Source organism: Ochotona curzoniae, unplaced genomic scaffold, assembly GCF_017591425.1.
Source record: "Ochotona curzoniae isolate NIBS_2020 unplaced genomic scaffold, NIBS_Ocur_1.0 contig_2927, whole genome shotgun sequence".
NCBI classification, from domain to species: domain Eukaryota; kingdom Metazoa; phylum Chordata; class Mammalia; order Lagomorpha; family Ochotonidae; genus Ochotona; species Ochotona curzoniae.
Window position 1 is genome coordinate 3,434,398 of NW_024465654.1, and position 15,320 is coordinate 3,449,717.

The 15,320-nt window shown below is 47.2% G+C and overlaps 1 protein-coding gene across 1 annotated transcript; it reads right to left on the minus strand.

Moving 5' to 3' along the window:
* Window positions 1-273: 273 nt before the first annotated feature.
* Window positions 274-11,117, minus strand: LOC121155473 (C-type lectin domain family 4 member A-like). The gene is made up of 7 exons (XM_040978841.1): window positions 10,851-11,117; window positions 10,251-10,372; window positions 8,673-8,789; window positions 4,265-4,360; window positions 2,720-2,871; window positions 2,169-2,284; window positions 274-750 (listed from the first exon to the last, which is right to left on the minus strand). Exons 1-7 carry the CDS (start codon window positions 10,880-10,882, stop codon window positions 603-605), a joined length of 783 nt encoding a protein of 260 aa, XP_040834775.1. The 5' UTR covers window positions 10,883-11,117; the 3' UTR covers window positions 274-602.
* Between the last annotated feature and the right edge of the window lie 4,203 nt (window positions 11,118-15,320).

Sequence of the window (15,320 nt, forward strand, 5' to 3'; positions counted from 1 at the left end):
AAGAGTCACTCGCACAGCAGCCCAGAGTAGAAAAGTGACCGCCCAAGACTTGGGATGACAGACATGGGAAGATATTGGCCAAAGGTCCAAAACTTCTAGGATCTATTTGGTGAGTACAACCTCCCTATCTTATGCCTTCAGTTTGCATAGAAAGTGCACTTCACATAGTCTCACTGTATACCAAAAGGTTGGCACCTATGGAAGATAACGGATGTGTCAGCTCATTTGATGATCACAAAATACACAAGTATATCGAATAATCACTCAGTACACTTTAAATGTTTATGATTTTATTTGTCAACTATACATCAACGAAGCTGGGAGGAGAAAAAGAAAGGTGAGATGAGTGGAAGAGTCCCATCGTTTCATTCCATCAGCAAACAACAAGCCAAGAGTATCCATCAGAGTCTCTGGCATATGGAAAATGCTCAATAAAGGTTTCCTAATGAGTCAGGAAAGCAGTGTGTTGATTCATTCTCTCCTGGATGGAATAACCGACCATGTGCATAAAACATGATAAGCATTCCTTACACATAAGTAAGCACAGCTGGCTCTGTCTTGCTGGGTGTGAATCCAACCAAACATTCACGGACAACGTTAGTTCATAAGTAGATCTCCGCCATCTCACAAATTGACATTTGACGCTGAGCACACTGGACATCATTCCAGCCCCAGGCGTTCGGAACATAACGAAAATTTAACATAACGCAACGTTCGTTCCGATCGTTGGGTTCACCCTTATGCCAGAATCTAAAAGGAAGAGAAAGAGTAAAAGTGTGCCTTCAGGCAGTGTCGTGAAGAGGATGAGAGATGGTAAGACAGCAGGGAGCTGGTGCTGCACCTGTGGAAATCAGGGTCAGGAGCTCCACCCAAGCTTTCCTACTGTGTGTGCAGTTTTTCCTCTCTCTGCATTTCTAGCACTTGCCTTGAAAATAGAGCCCACATCCTCTGCATTGCTTTGCCTTCTCAGGGGCTGTCTTCCAATTATTCATCACCATGTCCTGGTCTTGGAGGTCAACCCCTAGAGCTTCCTTATAGACCGAAAGATTTCACCCTGGCCCCACCTATCAATATAATTGTTTCATTTTTTACCATACTGCTTTTGGAATCTGAGAAACTAGTTAAAAACTGGTATTACTCTGTGCTTCTCATCATCGATGCAAAAAAAAAAAAGACAATAATATACTGAAACATTTGTATTTTTAAAAGAATTTCATAAATGGAATATGACTTAAAATACAGCATAGTTTTTATCAAAAGTAATTCATGCTACTAATGGCTATGGTCTTAATTAACATGAAGCGTTACTATATTCAGACATGTGCAATAGTTAAGACCTAATAGAGGAGCAGGCGTTTGGCAGAGCAGTTACGATGCTGTTTAAGGATCCTGTATCCTGTATTAGAGTTCCTTGAATATAATTCTCCTCTCTGGCTTCTGACTCCAGCTTTCTGCTAATGTAGACTGTAGGAGGCTGTTGTACTGACTCAAATGATGGGGTTTCTGCCTGGATTCAGAGTTCAACCCAGGGCCAAAGCTGTGGCACAGTGGATTAAGCCAACACCTGTGACACCAGCATCCCAAGTGAATACCAGTGCAAGTCCCAGCTGCTCCACTTCCAATCCAGCTCCCTACTGACACACCTGGGAAATCAGTGGAAAACGGCCTAGGTGCTTGAGTTCCTGACACACACATAGGAGACTTGTATGAAGTGCTGGTCGTCTAAGGAGTGAAGTACAGGATGGGAGAGCTCTCGTGTGTGTGTGTGTGTGTGTGCGCGTGTGTGTATGTGTGCCTCCCAAATCTTGATTCTTTGTTTATTTTAATATTTATTACAAAAGTAAAGGGGTTACAGTTCTATGTGGGGTTCCAATTCTGACTAGGTTATAGGGGGAAAATAAATGTTTTAAGAAAACACAGTCAAATCTGGGTGTGGGAAGCATTGCTGACATTACTGGATGACCCAGATGAATCATCCAAACTCAATTTTGTCATCTGAGAGAAGAGAAAATAATTATGTGTGTCTAACAAGCATTTCTAGACAATAAAATGATTTAAGCCAGTGCCCAAGGTGAAAAGCAGAGTGAGCTACTTCCATTTCCCAGCTGACACGAGGACACTGACAGCCAAGGCATGACCTAGGACCCAGCATTCCTTTCTCTACTCACGTGACGTTTCCATCATATGGTGTCTCATCAACCCACTGCCAACGTCTCCAACCCTCTGGATCTGACAGTCCCACATAGTAACCCAGATTATTTTGCAGATTTGTGATGATGAAATTCTGAAGGAAAAAAAGAAAGGAGCCATGACCCTCCAATTTTTTATGGGAATACTATTTTTAAATCCCAAGCACCCAGTTCACACAACATCATGTATCATCAAGCATAGGGAGTGAACATACAACAGTCTACAAAATCTGCTTAACAATGTTTTAAAATACTAAATATCAGAAAATGCAGCTGAAGAAACAGGTATACACTTGGCAGCCGTAATTTTAACAGCTTGTGTGACTTCAGATATAGAGGTTTGAAAACATTGATTCTTACTATTTGTGTTGGCTTGAAAAATACCACCACATTGGCCCTTCCCCAGCTGTTTCAAAGTCTTTGCCTACCACAGCACCAATGTCTAAAACCCATGGAAACCCCCCTCTTAGCCAAGAAAGCTGTAGGAAAACCAGGTGGAAGTCATGGCTTCACTTTCTGATAGCAAGTACCTCCTCCTCCTTGCTGTTGATCACCAGCAGGTGCGCGGCCATGGCAGAGCAGTAGCTCTGACTCTCATTCCAAGATCTGGAGTCCGAGGAAATCAGATAGCAGCTGGAAGTAAATGGCTTCCAGTTCTTTGGGCAGCAGCTCCAGGTTTTCTCTGTATTAGAAAGAAGGCCATGTAAGTGCAACGTAAGACATCGCTTTTAAAAGTTTGGGGAGTATCCAAGTTAGGGGATGGGGAAATGACACGCTCCTCTTTACTTGGATGATGCAAGGTGCCCCTCCCGCTCTGGTGCCAAGAAAACCTTCTTCTCCAGCAGGGAACAACGACACAAAGCTTTCTTCTCCTGCTGCACTGGCACCTAAGAAAGTCACCCTGGCAGAGGGCACTACTGCGTCACAGGAGGTCACCAGCCACCTGCAATGTCAGGAGAGCTGGCGTAAGGCCCTGCGGCGCCACCCCTGATCCAGGTCCCTGCTGATGTGACTGGGGAAAGTGCAGAGAACAGCCTGCCACGTGGGAAATGTGTCGCTGTCTGAAGGCGCTCTCTCTCTGTGCTTCTCTCCCGCTCTCTTCCCTGTTACTCTTTCAAATAAACAAGTCATCTCAAAAAATGTTTTAAAACCAACTAAAATATATGCTTAAATAAGATCCAGACTTTAAAACACAATATAAAAATGTTCATGGTTCAACAATGACTCATTATACCATGAACTAGGAAATTCATAAATTCCATAGAAAATAATAACCGATAGACACCAACAATCAAGAAAACAAAAATATTTAGAATGTATCTAACAAAAACCTTAAAGTGGCCATGATAAAAATGCTTCAGTAAGGAGCTATAAATTTTTTGTAAATAAAGGAGGAAGTGAAAAGTGTCAGCCAAGAAGTGCAAGACACACAGAATCAAGTGATTTTTTTCCAAGTGAAATACACAGTAATAGAAACGTCCGGAGAATGGACTGAGCAGCAGGACAGCGGCAGGGGAATCGGTGAGTGGGAGAACAGAACCATGAGAATTACCAACTGACCAACAGAGCCTCTAGAGAAAACAGCGTCACGCAGTGCTCCTAATGCCTGTGAGCCCACTGGAAAAAAGAAATGAGGGCTGGCATTGCAGCACAGCAAGAGAGCCACAGCCTGCCCATGCTGGCATCCATGTGGGCACTGGTTGGAGCCCCGGCTCCTTCACTTCCGATGCATGAGAACAGCGCCCTCATGTCCGAATCCTACGGACTTGACAAGCGACATGGAATCTTTAATCAGAACAAAACATTAGCATTTCAGTCACATGGCTTTAACATATGTGTACGTACGAGTGAGTGCTGAAAAAAATCTGAAACGTAGCATGTTCATTTTTCACAGCTATGTTTCTATTTTCTTGCATAATCAAATTAAAGCACATACGCAGAACTTTTAGGTCCTGTGCTGTTCCACACTTGTAGCTTAAAATGACCATAAGACTCCATTTCTTAGTATGATACATCCAGCAATCTTTTGGAAATACTGATTTGGGATCCTCGTAAAGTGTATGGTTCATATTTACCTTTAACATTCTTTTTCAGACACTCCAACGCCGTGTGATTTAGTTCTTTTAAAGTCTTTTTTCCTTCAAGAAGCTGAGAATATTTTTGAAAGAAAACTGGAAAGGAAAATACAGACGGCTCACTTTCCTAGCAGTATTAGGACTTTTTCACCTTTCTTGTTGTTTCCTCGACCTGTTTACAGAACAAACAAAACAAAATGTCTAACTATGGGAGTAGATGGATCCTGACCGGAAACAAAAACCTTCCTCATCAGTCAATGAAGTCCTGATGCTGCTGTGATCGGAACTACACGCATGTCCAGAAATCAAGGTCAGCAGTTGGTGTAGATGAGGCAGGTCCATCAAAACGAGATCAGAGTTACTGTCCACTTTCTGCTTGAGGACTTCGTGTAAAATGCATGTGGCTATTGAACCCCGGGGACAGGCCATTCAAGGTTTGTCTTTAAGAATGCAATTAGCTACTTCTGCATTCCTCTGGAAAAGGGGGAATTTAAAAAGAAACTGAAATGGATCAGGAGAACATTAGATGCTTCCTCTTCTTTTCTGTGCTTTCTCCATACTTGATATAATTGATCGACTCCATAATTGACTCTTCCTCACGTCTCTCCCGATTGAAAACTTAGCCCAGGGATGGGCGTGGATGCAACAGTGCAGTCGCCACATAGAATGCCCCATCTCCTATTGAAGTGCTTGGTTCAAGTCCCCACTCTTCTTCCCACCCAGCTCCCTGGGAATGCACACCCACAAAGGCAGCAGGTGAAGCTTCAAGTACTCGGGCTGCTGCTTTCAAGTACCCTCCTGCTCCACGGGGGAGACCTGGCTGAGCTCTGGGTCCTGGCTTGGCTGTTTTGGCTCTCTCCCTCACTTTCTCACATCCTCTCTCTCTCTCTCTCTCCCTCTCTCTCTCTCTCTGTATATATATATCTATCTATCTCCTTCCCTCCCCTCAAATCAAATGAAAATTAGTAAATGATTTTTTTAAAGTTAAAACTAGCCCACCTCTGCCTACACAAACTGAGTTTTCTCTCTGTTCCCCTTACCCCCATCTGTTCCTCAAACCACTACACTGTGGTTTTTCTTGAACTGCTCCACTAAAACCACACTGCACTGGACCATCACTGTTATTATTTGGTCCCCCCAAAGCTCATCCTGACTGATTTGGTTGTCTCTGTGGTAGAGTGGGTAAGTAGGGCCTCTAACAGGTGCTTGAGCCTTTAAGAGAGAAAGCATCTTTCTCTCAGGGGTGTGTTCGTTATCCAGGAGCTGGCTGCTGGATGGCAAGTCCACCTCGTGCTTTCTCCCTTCTGTACACACTCAGTCTCTTTCCTTCCACTGTGTTCTGAAGCCCTCAGCAGATGCTGAGCAGATACCAGCCTCAGGCGCTCAGATCTCCCCGACCCCAGCACCAGGTGCCCACGTCAACCTCTGTTCCTTTTAGAGTGTCCAGTCTCAGGAGTTTTGTTAGAACGACAGGCAGTAACACGATCAGTGTGTATCTTAGGGCCACGTGTCAATAATCTTCCGATTAGACTTCTTACACTACTTGACCCCAACTGTTTTGTCTCTCAACTCTTGGGATCCTTCTGTTTCATATTTTTGTCTCACTTTTCTGGCCATTGCTTTTTAACCTTTTCTTCATTCATCCACCTCTTTTAAAATGGCAGTCCCCAACATCCCTTTCGTACGCTTCTCATACCATAACCTTCCCTACCCCTTCTCACACTATATCCCTTCCTGAAAAATGTCATACATCCCCATGCTGTCACCTGCTTCCTGTACGTGAATGACTTCCGAAGACCTGGGTTGAAATCTAACCTAGCACATCTCCCACCATACACATCCCTCTGAGGTTCCCACAGTCATCTAAAACTCTACAAACCCAAGCTTACCACGCATCCTACACTGCCTACTTCTTTGGAAAACTTCACAATTGCTGAGTTTACCCAGAATTTTGAGATTGTTCTTTACTTCTCTGGCTTCCTCGTTTCTCATATCTCAAATTCCCTGAGTCTACCTCTTTGGCCATCCAAAGAATTTTCTTCTTATTCTTCAGTAACATAAGCTATAGATCAGGCTCTGTTTCTCAGTTGCATCAGTGAATTAGCCTTCTAGGTTCTCTATTTGTCTCCAGTTTTGTCCTCATATAGCTATGTTCTAGACCTGTATAAAGCATAATTTCTAATAAATTAAATTTGATTGTACATCAATTCCCTCTACTGGCATGCCTGAATGCTGAGGATGGGAGCAGGCCTGGCTGGGGAGCTTAAGGGAAACTTATCTGGATGGGGTTCCAACTGATGCGGATGAGAACTGGATTGGGGGGCAGCGGGCTGGGCTGGACATGGTTATAGCCTCCTTTGGCACAACTGTGGACTGGGTCTGGGAAGCGATGGACTGGGTTAGACTCCAGCCCCCACTGGTACTCATGAGAGCCAGGGTGGGTGTAGAACAGGCCAGACTAGGTCTTGACTCCCACTCAACTATGTGAAAGCTGTGTCTTGGTGCAGACCAGGTAGCACTGGGCTGCAACAACCAACAACAAGAACCAGAATGGGTGTGGCCAGCTGAGCAAGACCACTGTTCATGGCCAGAACATGGACAAAGTCAACTTGGGCCAACAACCCACTGGTGTGCGAGAACTGCCACTGGGAGGAGACTCGATAGAGAAGCTTGGGAAACTCCTTCACTGGGACACAGTCCCAGTAGGAGAGCTCAAGAAGCAAGGCAAGGAGAAGCCCAGACAATGCCAGGTTACAGTACCCACTGGCATCCGTGTGGGTCAGGTCTGGGGACAGAACAGTCTGGACCAGCACATAACATCCACTGGCAGATCTGAGAACAGGGCAGGGTGCAGGAGGGGTCAGGTTGAACCATGACACCAGACAGTTCACATTAGGGCCGGGACAGCAATCAGGCTGGGGTGGGATAGGCTGCAGCACCCACCAGCAGGAGCTGGAACAGGAGCAGACTAGACTAGTCCAGGCTGTGGATGCTGAGGTGAGGTGAGTCATGCCAGCTTGGACCCAATGGGGGCCAGGTACGTGAGTCCCAGAGGTGGGGGATCTGACAGGGCTCAGGTCCTGGGGCCCACCTGCGAGGTGGGGGTGGAGGAAAGGTATGCTGTGTTTGTGAGCCCTGGGGGCATAGGGTCTGGTGAGTCCATGGCTCAGGCCCTTTGGCAGGCCATGAAGTAAATGCCAGGTTTGAAAGCCCCAGGGGCAGGAGATTAAGGGGGGCTCAGGTCACCTGGCTTAGGTTCCTGTACCCACCTGTGAGGTGGGCACCAGGTTCAAGAGCCCAGGGGTGGGGGCAGGGTGTCCATCAGGTTTCGGGTTGCCTGGCTCAGGTCCTTGGGTTCATCTGTGAGGAGGGTACCAGGTCCCTGAGCCCCAGAGGCAGGGAACTTAGCAGGGCTTGTGTTGCCTGGCTCTGGTCCTTGGGCCCACCCACAAAGTGAATGCTGTTTTCGTAAGCCCCAGGGACAGGGGATCCTGCAGGTCTCAGATTGCCTGGCCCAGGTCCCTTTGCCCACCGGTGAGGTGGGTGCTGGGTGCATGAGCCCTGAGGGCAGGGAATGGCAAGGCTCAGGTCGCCTGACTCGGGTCCTTGAGCCCGCCTGCAAGAATGCAACTTCCTCAGTGAAGAAGGCGGTGCAGTGGCTGCAGTCCCTGATCCAGTGCAGAATACCGCCACCCATTTGGTACTGTAGCAGAAGGAGAATAGACAAATTGGACAACCCCAGCCCAAATGATGACAGCAAAAATCCGGGTGAATGGAGGCTTGAGGTCAGCTGTGTCAGCCAGTGGACATCGGAAGGGTTGCCTCACCTTGGACTTGCATTTCAGAACTATCCAAAGCGCTTGAGCAAACCCCCGGAGCAAGCACTACATTGGGACCTTGGGTGGCTCCCCATCCCTGGGGACTGGGACATTTGGCAGGCCGGGTGAGGCTTCTCCTTTATCGCTGCCCTACCCCAAGATGCAGGAAGAAGAAATAGCAAACTTGCAAACAATGTTTCACCCACTTTTCCCTGACCTTCCAACCTCCCACCCTGATCAGCCATGTAATCATCATCAAAAATTAAAAAAAAAAAAAAAATTAAATAGAGGTTTGCTTTTGCTTAACCAGTCTCTAACACAGATACAAGACCCACCCCCCAGATTCCAATCTGAAACACCAATGTGTGCACTCTTCAAATTCTGTTTAAAATTGATCTCATTCCTTTTTTTAGAGCAACTAACTCTGAATCAATGAAAACTCCTCTATTGAATTATGCCCATTCATGTCCCATGAGTTATGTCTTCCCAGAAAAAAAAAATTCTCCCTCACAATTCTAGGTAAGACTATTATTAAATGCTAGTTTCTAACAGAGACCTTCTCTGCTTATGAATTCCACTGGAATACTCACTAATAAACGCGACGAGGAGCGAGACTGCCAGGAGCAGGAGGAATGCCAGCAAAGAGGCCGCGAGGAACTTGGGAAAACCAGGGTTACTTCTGTGAGGCGTTGTCGTCGGTCTGGGCGCTGAAAGGAAAACCAAATTAGTGTTATAAAGAACAAGTGTTGACTCCACTTGCTCTTCCACCCTCTCTTCCTCTTTGCCCTTTGCTTGGATGGCACACAGCTTCCAGGAGGGTGACATTTGAAATGACAATAAAATATCCATAGGAAGAGGGATGAAACGATAATGTTTGTTGTGGAAAGTTTAGAAACTACGTAAAAACACAAACTGCTGTCACTGAGAATAATCTTCATAGTTTTTGTGAATCAGTTTATTTTTTTTTCCATTTTTAAATTTTAGTTTTTTAATAATGGTTACATGGTTGATCAGGGTGGAAAGGATCGAGGTTTAGGGAAAATTCGGTGAATTCATTGCTTCCAAATTTGCCATTTCTTCTTGTTGTTCCTGGGGGAAGGAGAGACCAAGGAGGAAACCACTCATGATTTTCCGTACGTCCTAGTGCCCGGGGATGGGAACCACCACTTCATGTCAACCCAGACTATTCCGAGGGTTCTGTCCAGGTGGTTTGGCTAGTTCTGCAATGCCGCCATTTTCACCGATCCAAGGGTGATGTCACCCTCCCAATGTCCAGTGGCTCCATTCACTGAGAATTTTTGCTGTCATTGTTCGGGGTAGTTGTCCCAATCTGTTCTTCTGCTACAGCCCCAAATGAGCTGCCATATTCTCCTTTATAACAGGGCCTGTGGCCACTGCTTCGCCTTTTTCATTAAGTAGGGCATGTTCTTGCAGGCGAGTCCAATTTCCTGGACCAAGTGACCCAAGCATCGCTGGCTCCCCCACCCCTGGGGCTCACAAACCTGACATCTACCTACTAGGCGGGCCCTAGGGCAGCACGCAGCCCAGCTACAGGCACCTAACCTCGGGGATGGGGTGGTCCTGGAGGCCTGCTGAGCTTCACCCCCACCAGGGATCCAGTGCACTCAGCTCTATGTACCTGTGCCAGTACATCAGCTTCTAAAGATCACATTTATGCAGACCTTCCTATGCAATTAACACATAATAATTAACATTCTTCTCTTGTATACTTCTAGAAAAAACAAATGATTACAAAAAAGACATTGACCTCCATTCATTCATGAGGAATCCTGCATCTGGGCTGATGGCTACAGAAACTGCCTAGTCTTTTGAGCTCCGTCTCCCCAGCCATAAGAGACTAAGTCAACTTCGCAACAACACGCTCTGCGTAGCAAACGCTGGTCACTGGTTCCTCACGGCTCAGTTTCCTAGTGGGCAAAGTTGAAGCTACGACTTCATCATGGAAGCTTTCCCAACTGACTATGTAACTACCTCACCCCTTCGTGTTTTCCTGGAGTTGGCTCACTCTTCCACGACTCCATGAGAGCTGGCAACTTACCTAGATCTTGTTTCTGAGCCTTCCCTTCATCCTTTGCCTCATCATCAACTCCAGCCATTAAAAAATAGAGAAAGAGAAGAAAAAGAGAAAGAAAGAAAACAGCTTTTACCTGCAGCGGAGCCTGGATGGACGCCTGAGGCCACGGTTCCATTGCTGAACTTCACTTCAGCATAAGTGATTTCTGAAGCCATGTTGACAGAGTTTCTGCTTTCTTCAGACAATGTCTCAGGCCTTGCTCAAAATACAATAAAGGAGAAGCACAACGTTGGTAAGTGGTCGACTTCCTATGGTTCAACAGGTGAGAAGAGGTGCCATGGCAACCAGCACCCCCAAGAAGTCTCATGAGAACTGAAACCACAGCGGGGAGCCACTCTGTCCACACAGGCACTGGTTCCAGGCTCAGGACCAGCGCAGCATGACTCAGAGCCTTCAACCCCATGACATGACTCTGCAAACACAGCAAAAGTGGGAACTTGGAGGGCGAGGGAAAGAAATAGAAAGGAAAGGAAAAGAGGAACCAAGCCTTCAAAGAATTCTTTCCTGAGCGCTGAGCTTCGAACTTAGCACGAAATCTGCTTCTGCAGGCAAGCAAACCTGGTGGCAGACAAACCCAGGCGCAGAGACACCTGCCGTTCCCCCCAGTCGTTGCTGGAGAATGGGATCGTTTCTTGGTCCCCCATTTGAAGAGGACCAGGGATGCAAAACTCACATTTCAACCATTAGACGTTTGAGAGTCTCCATCCCCCAGCACAGCAGGGAGGGCAATGCCGGGTCCCATGCACACGGAAGCTGCTGCTCTGTTGGCCCTGCCTTGCTGTGGGTTCCTAAGCAACTCCATCATCAATCTCTCTGGTCACCTCCAGAACTCTGAAAATGACTCTCTTGACCACTTACTGGGGGAAGAGGCCATTCTGTATTCCCCACTTCTCTATCTCACCAGTCCTCATCCATCTCAACAAAAGGCCCGTCAGCTGGGTATGACTTTGCAAAATGTGTTCACCTTTATTTGCAAGTAAGAAACACAGAGAGACCAAAACAGAGACCTTCCACTGACCAGCTCACACCCCAAATTCCCACAGCAGCTGGGGCTGGGAGAGGCCAGAGCTAACCTGAACTCAATCTGGGTCTCCCCCTTGGGTGACAGGAATCCAGCCACCTGATCCAACACCGGCTACATGAACAGGAAGCTGGAACCAGGACCAGAACTGAACTTGGACTCCCATCCACACAGTCCGATATTACACAGAAATGTCTCAAGCTGCCTTTTAGCCTTGGCACTAAATGCTCATCCCATGTTTTTTTAAACACTTATTTATTATTATTACTATTTTCCATGAGACAGTTTGAGAGGTATAGGGATTCCTCCCTCTCCTCTTCCTTCCTCCTCGTTTTACACCAATTCCTTGGGACCCTGCACCCATGTGGGAGACCCGGAAGAGGCTCCTGGCTTCGGATCGGCTTAACTCTGGCCATTGCAGCCACTTGGGGAATGAATTATTGCAGGGAAGATCTTCCTCTCTGTCTCTGCTCCTCTCAGCAGCCACGATGGCCAGAGCTGAGCCGATCCAGAGCCAGGAGCCTGGAGCCTCTTCCAGTTCTCCCACGCAGGTGCAGGGCCCCAAGGCTTTGGGGAGTCCTCCACTGCTTTCCCAGGCCACAAGCAGGGAGCTGGATGGGGAAGTGGAGCAGCCAGGACACAAACTGATGCCTATATGAGATCCTGGCACGTGCAAAGTAAGAATTTAGCCAACTAGGCTACGGCATTGGCCCAGAAAAAGCTATATTGATCCTCAAGCTGAAATTGGTCCCTATCTACTTTGTGATCCATTTAATTACATTTAAAAAAAAATAACACAGGGTGGGGGGCAGTGCTGTGGCTCCACAGGTTAATCTTTGGCCTGCTGGTGCTAATAGGGGCACCAGTTCGTGTCCCATCTTCTCTGCTTCTGATCCAGCTCCCTGCTTATGGCTTCTGCGGCTTCACTGTCACTTCTCTGACTTGCTCACCTGCTAAGCTGTATTTCCTGGCAGTGATGAAAGCCTTCTGCCATCGCCACAGCAACTGCTGCTGTGCCTTCTTCTTGACAGAACGTTGGCCGTCAGCACCACGGGAGCTGCAACTTCGGCATCCAAGTGTCCTCTCTTTAGGGGTCAAAATGTTGATCTCCACTGTTGTAACCACCAAGGTCAGTGTAGTTTTGAACACTTCCAAAATGTCTTTGATCGTTACTGAGTCCCTTGGTAACCGTCCCCCATTGCCACTGTATCTACCACCACCGTGGCTACATCCAGCGCCCCCGTGACCACCTGAACAAACTGTTCCTGACCACAAACACCACTGCCATGACCACCATCTCAGTGTCAGGAACAGCTGGGCCTCCGGTTGGAGGAAGCAGCAGCCATCCTTCTCAGACACGACGTTTACTGCCTTGACAGTGGTGGCCACCCGTGGTAGGGCATTCCCTAAATGACAGGCTTGTCCCTGAGACCAAGGCTGCCAAAGGTGACAAAAGCAAAGCGCCTCTTTCTGCCGCTGCTATGGTCCGCCCCGATTTCAACCAGGCAGTGTTCCCAGGATTCAAAACATTCTCTTAGATAATGTTTGACAAGTGGTGAAGACGCAAGAGGCAGAGAGAGCGCACTCGTGGTTCTTTCCCTAAATGCCTGCCATGCACGGTTGCTGGAGCTGGAGCCCGGGGACCAGGAGCTCAGTCAGCTCTCCCATGCCCGTGGCAGGAACCCAGCGGGAACAGGTTAGTTTGCAATATGGAAAATGTGCAGCTCTGCAATATAGGGTTTTAAGAGTACTTTTGCACTCATGGTATTGATTGCCAAGTCTAATCATCTGGTCATGATACTGATCAAATTCTCAAACAGAAAATCCATGCCATCTTAACTAGTACCTTGCACATGATTCATGCACACATACACACACGATGAGGAAGCAATTGCTGCTGGGTTTCTTACTGGTAGTTATAGGCCATAGAGGTGCTTTAGCAGCATTATGGCTACAAAACAAGGAATGAAGCATTGCTCCTTATGCCCATCGGTGATCCATACCAGGAAGCTGGTGCCAAAGAGGATTTCATTAAAATTAATACATACATATCCCGTTCAAATACTGGCTTAAAGCCTGAAAAGGCATATCCTCCTGGAATTTGTCCCTGCCCAACAAACTCTGCATGAGTTGCCCGTTTGGATGCCATTGGCAAAACGCCCCTGTGGGTTTTCATTTCTTCTTCAATGCCTGCTGTGGACGGAAGCCTGACAGCATTCCCTACGATTGCGCTGAAGTTGCTGGGGGAAGCGTGCCCTCTAGTGGCCCCTTACTACTTCGCAGGGAGCCAGACTACTTCCCTTCTACCTCCCTGCTTGTGGCCTGAGAAAGCAGCTGAGAACAGCCTAAACCTTGGGACCCTGCACCTGCATGGGGGATCCAGAACAATCTCCAAGCTTCAGATTGGCTCAGCTCTGGCTGCTGCAGCCACTTTGAGAGTGAACCAGCGGATGGAAGATCTTCCTCTCTGTCTCTCCTTCTCTCTGTATATTTGACTTTATGTTTAGGGTGTGCAACGTGATGTTATGATTGAGGTATACATTGTAAAATGATTACCACAGCCAAGCTAATTAGCATGTCGATCGCCACATGTAATCGTGTGTGTGTGGTAATATCTGAGCACTCTTCTCTGAGTAAATTGTTAATGATACATTAACTGTAGGCTTCGCTGCATCTTGGGACAGCAGCAGCTACTGTGTGTCCTTTGCCCATTTCCCCCACTGTGTTTGACCAGTATTTGTCCTTCCAGAGCTTGCTCACGTCCTCAAGCGTCACCCACGTGGTCCCTTCCTGTTAAGGATGAATTCCATTGTACACAGGCATTTTCTGGACCCATTTATCCCTCAACAAGCACTTGTGTATCTTGGGGCTTTGTGAAGACTTCTACATGAAACCTAAGAGGGAAGTTGCCTCTTGGAAATCATGACTTCATTTCCTTTTGACATACAAATTACTGCAAACTAAAAGATAAGGCTCTTTTTGATGCACTTTTTAAAAAGAAAATCCCTGCAGCTTTCATATGTATTGTCATGAACATGCTGAAGCTTTCATCCAATCCCTAAGACAGACTACTGGCACAGCTGGTGTATTTTTTGAGGCAATCTGTGCCCTCATCCATAACGGCCGTAACCGACTTAGATTCCCAGCAGTGTTGAAGAGCTTCCCTTTTCTCCACACCCTTGCCAACCTGTCACCTGAGCTTCTGCTCTCCATCCTTACAGGAGTCAGGTGGTACCTTCTGCAGCTCTAACCTGCACGTCACTGATAAGTTCTCACACAGAGTACTCTTATACACACATTGATCATTTAGAAAACTATTCTGATTGTATGATTAAAATAAGGAGATGATCAAAGTATTCCGGAATCACACGGGCCATTTGCACAGAATGACGCCGTTTTGTTTGCTCAACAATGGGGAGGATAACAAGAACAAATACACCTGGGCAAGAGAACTTCCTTCACAGAGTCCACTTCTGACAGTACTGACCAAAGCAGACCACTGTGAGAGAACTCTGTTAAAGCTGTAAGGGCAACACTGGCACAGCTGGCATTCCATGTGACCAACAGTTGGTGAACCAACTGGTTCCACATTCAATCCAGTTCCCTACTAATGGCCCTAACACGTATGTGGGAAAACGATAGAATGTCCAGTTCCTGGCTTTGGTGTGGCCCAGCCCTAGCCATTGTGGGCTTCTTGAGGCCGAGACAGTGAATGGAAGCCCACCCCCCGCCCTGTTCTTCTTTCAACTAAATAAACTAATCTTTAAAAAACAAACACTGAGGCAGTTTTCTAACACAGATGTTAGGAAGATGCTTTTGCAGCGATGTTTCCATCCACTTGGTTCACTCCTCAGATGGTCAATGGCCAGAAGCCAATCCAAAGCCAGGCAGCCCAAGCAATTGGGCCACCCTCCACTGCTTTCCAAGTCATAAGCAGAGAGCCGGATCGGAAGCAAAGCAGTTGGGACTCTTACTGGGTCCACATGGGATGCCAGTGCCGCAGAGGAGGCTTAAGTACTACACCCCAGTGCCAACCCCAAGCTTAAGATATTTTTAATCCTGGGCCCGGCGCAGTGGCACAGTGGTTAAGGTCCTCACCTTGCACGCCTGGGATCCCAAATG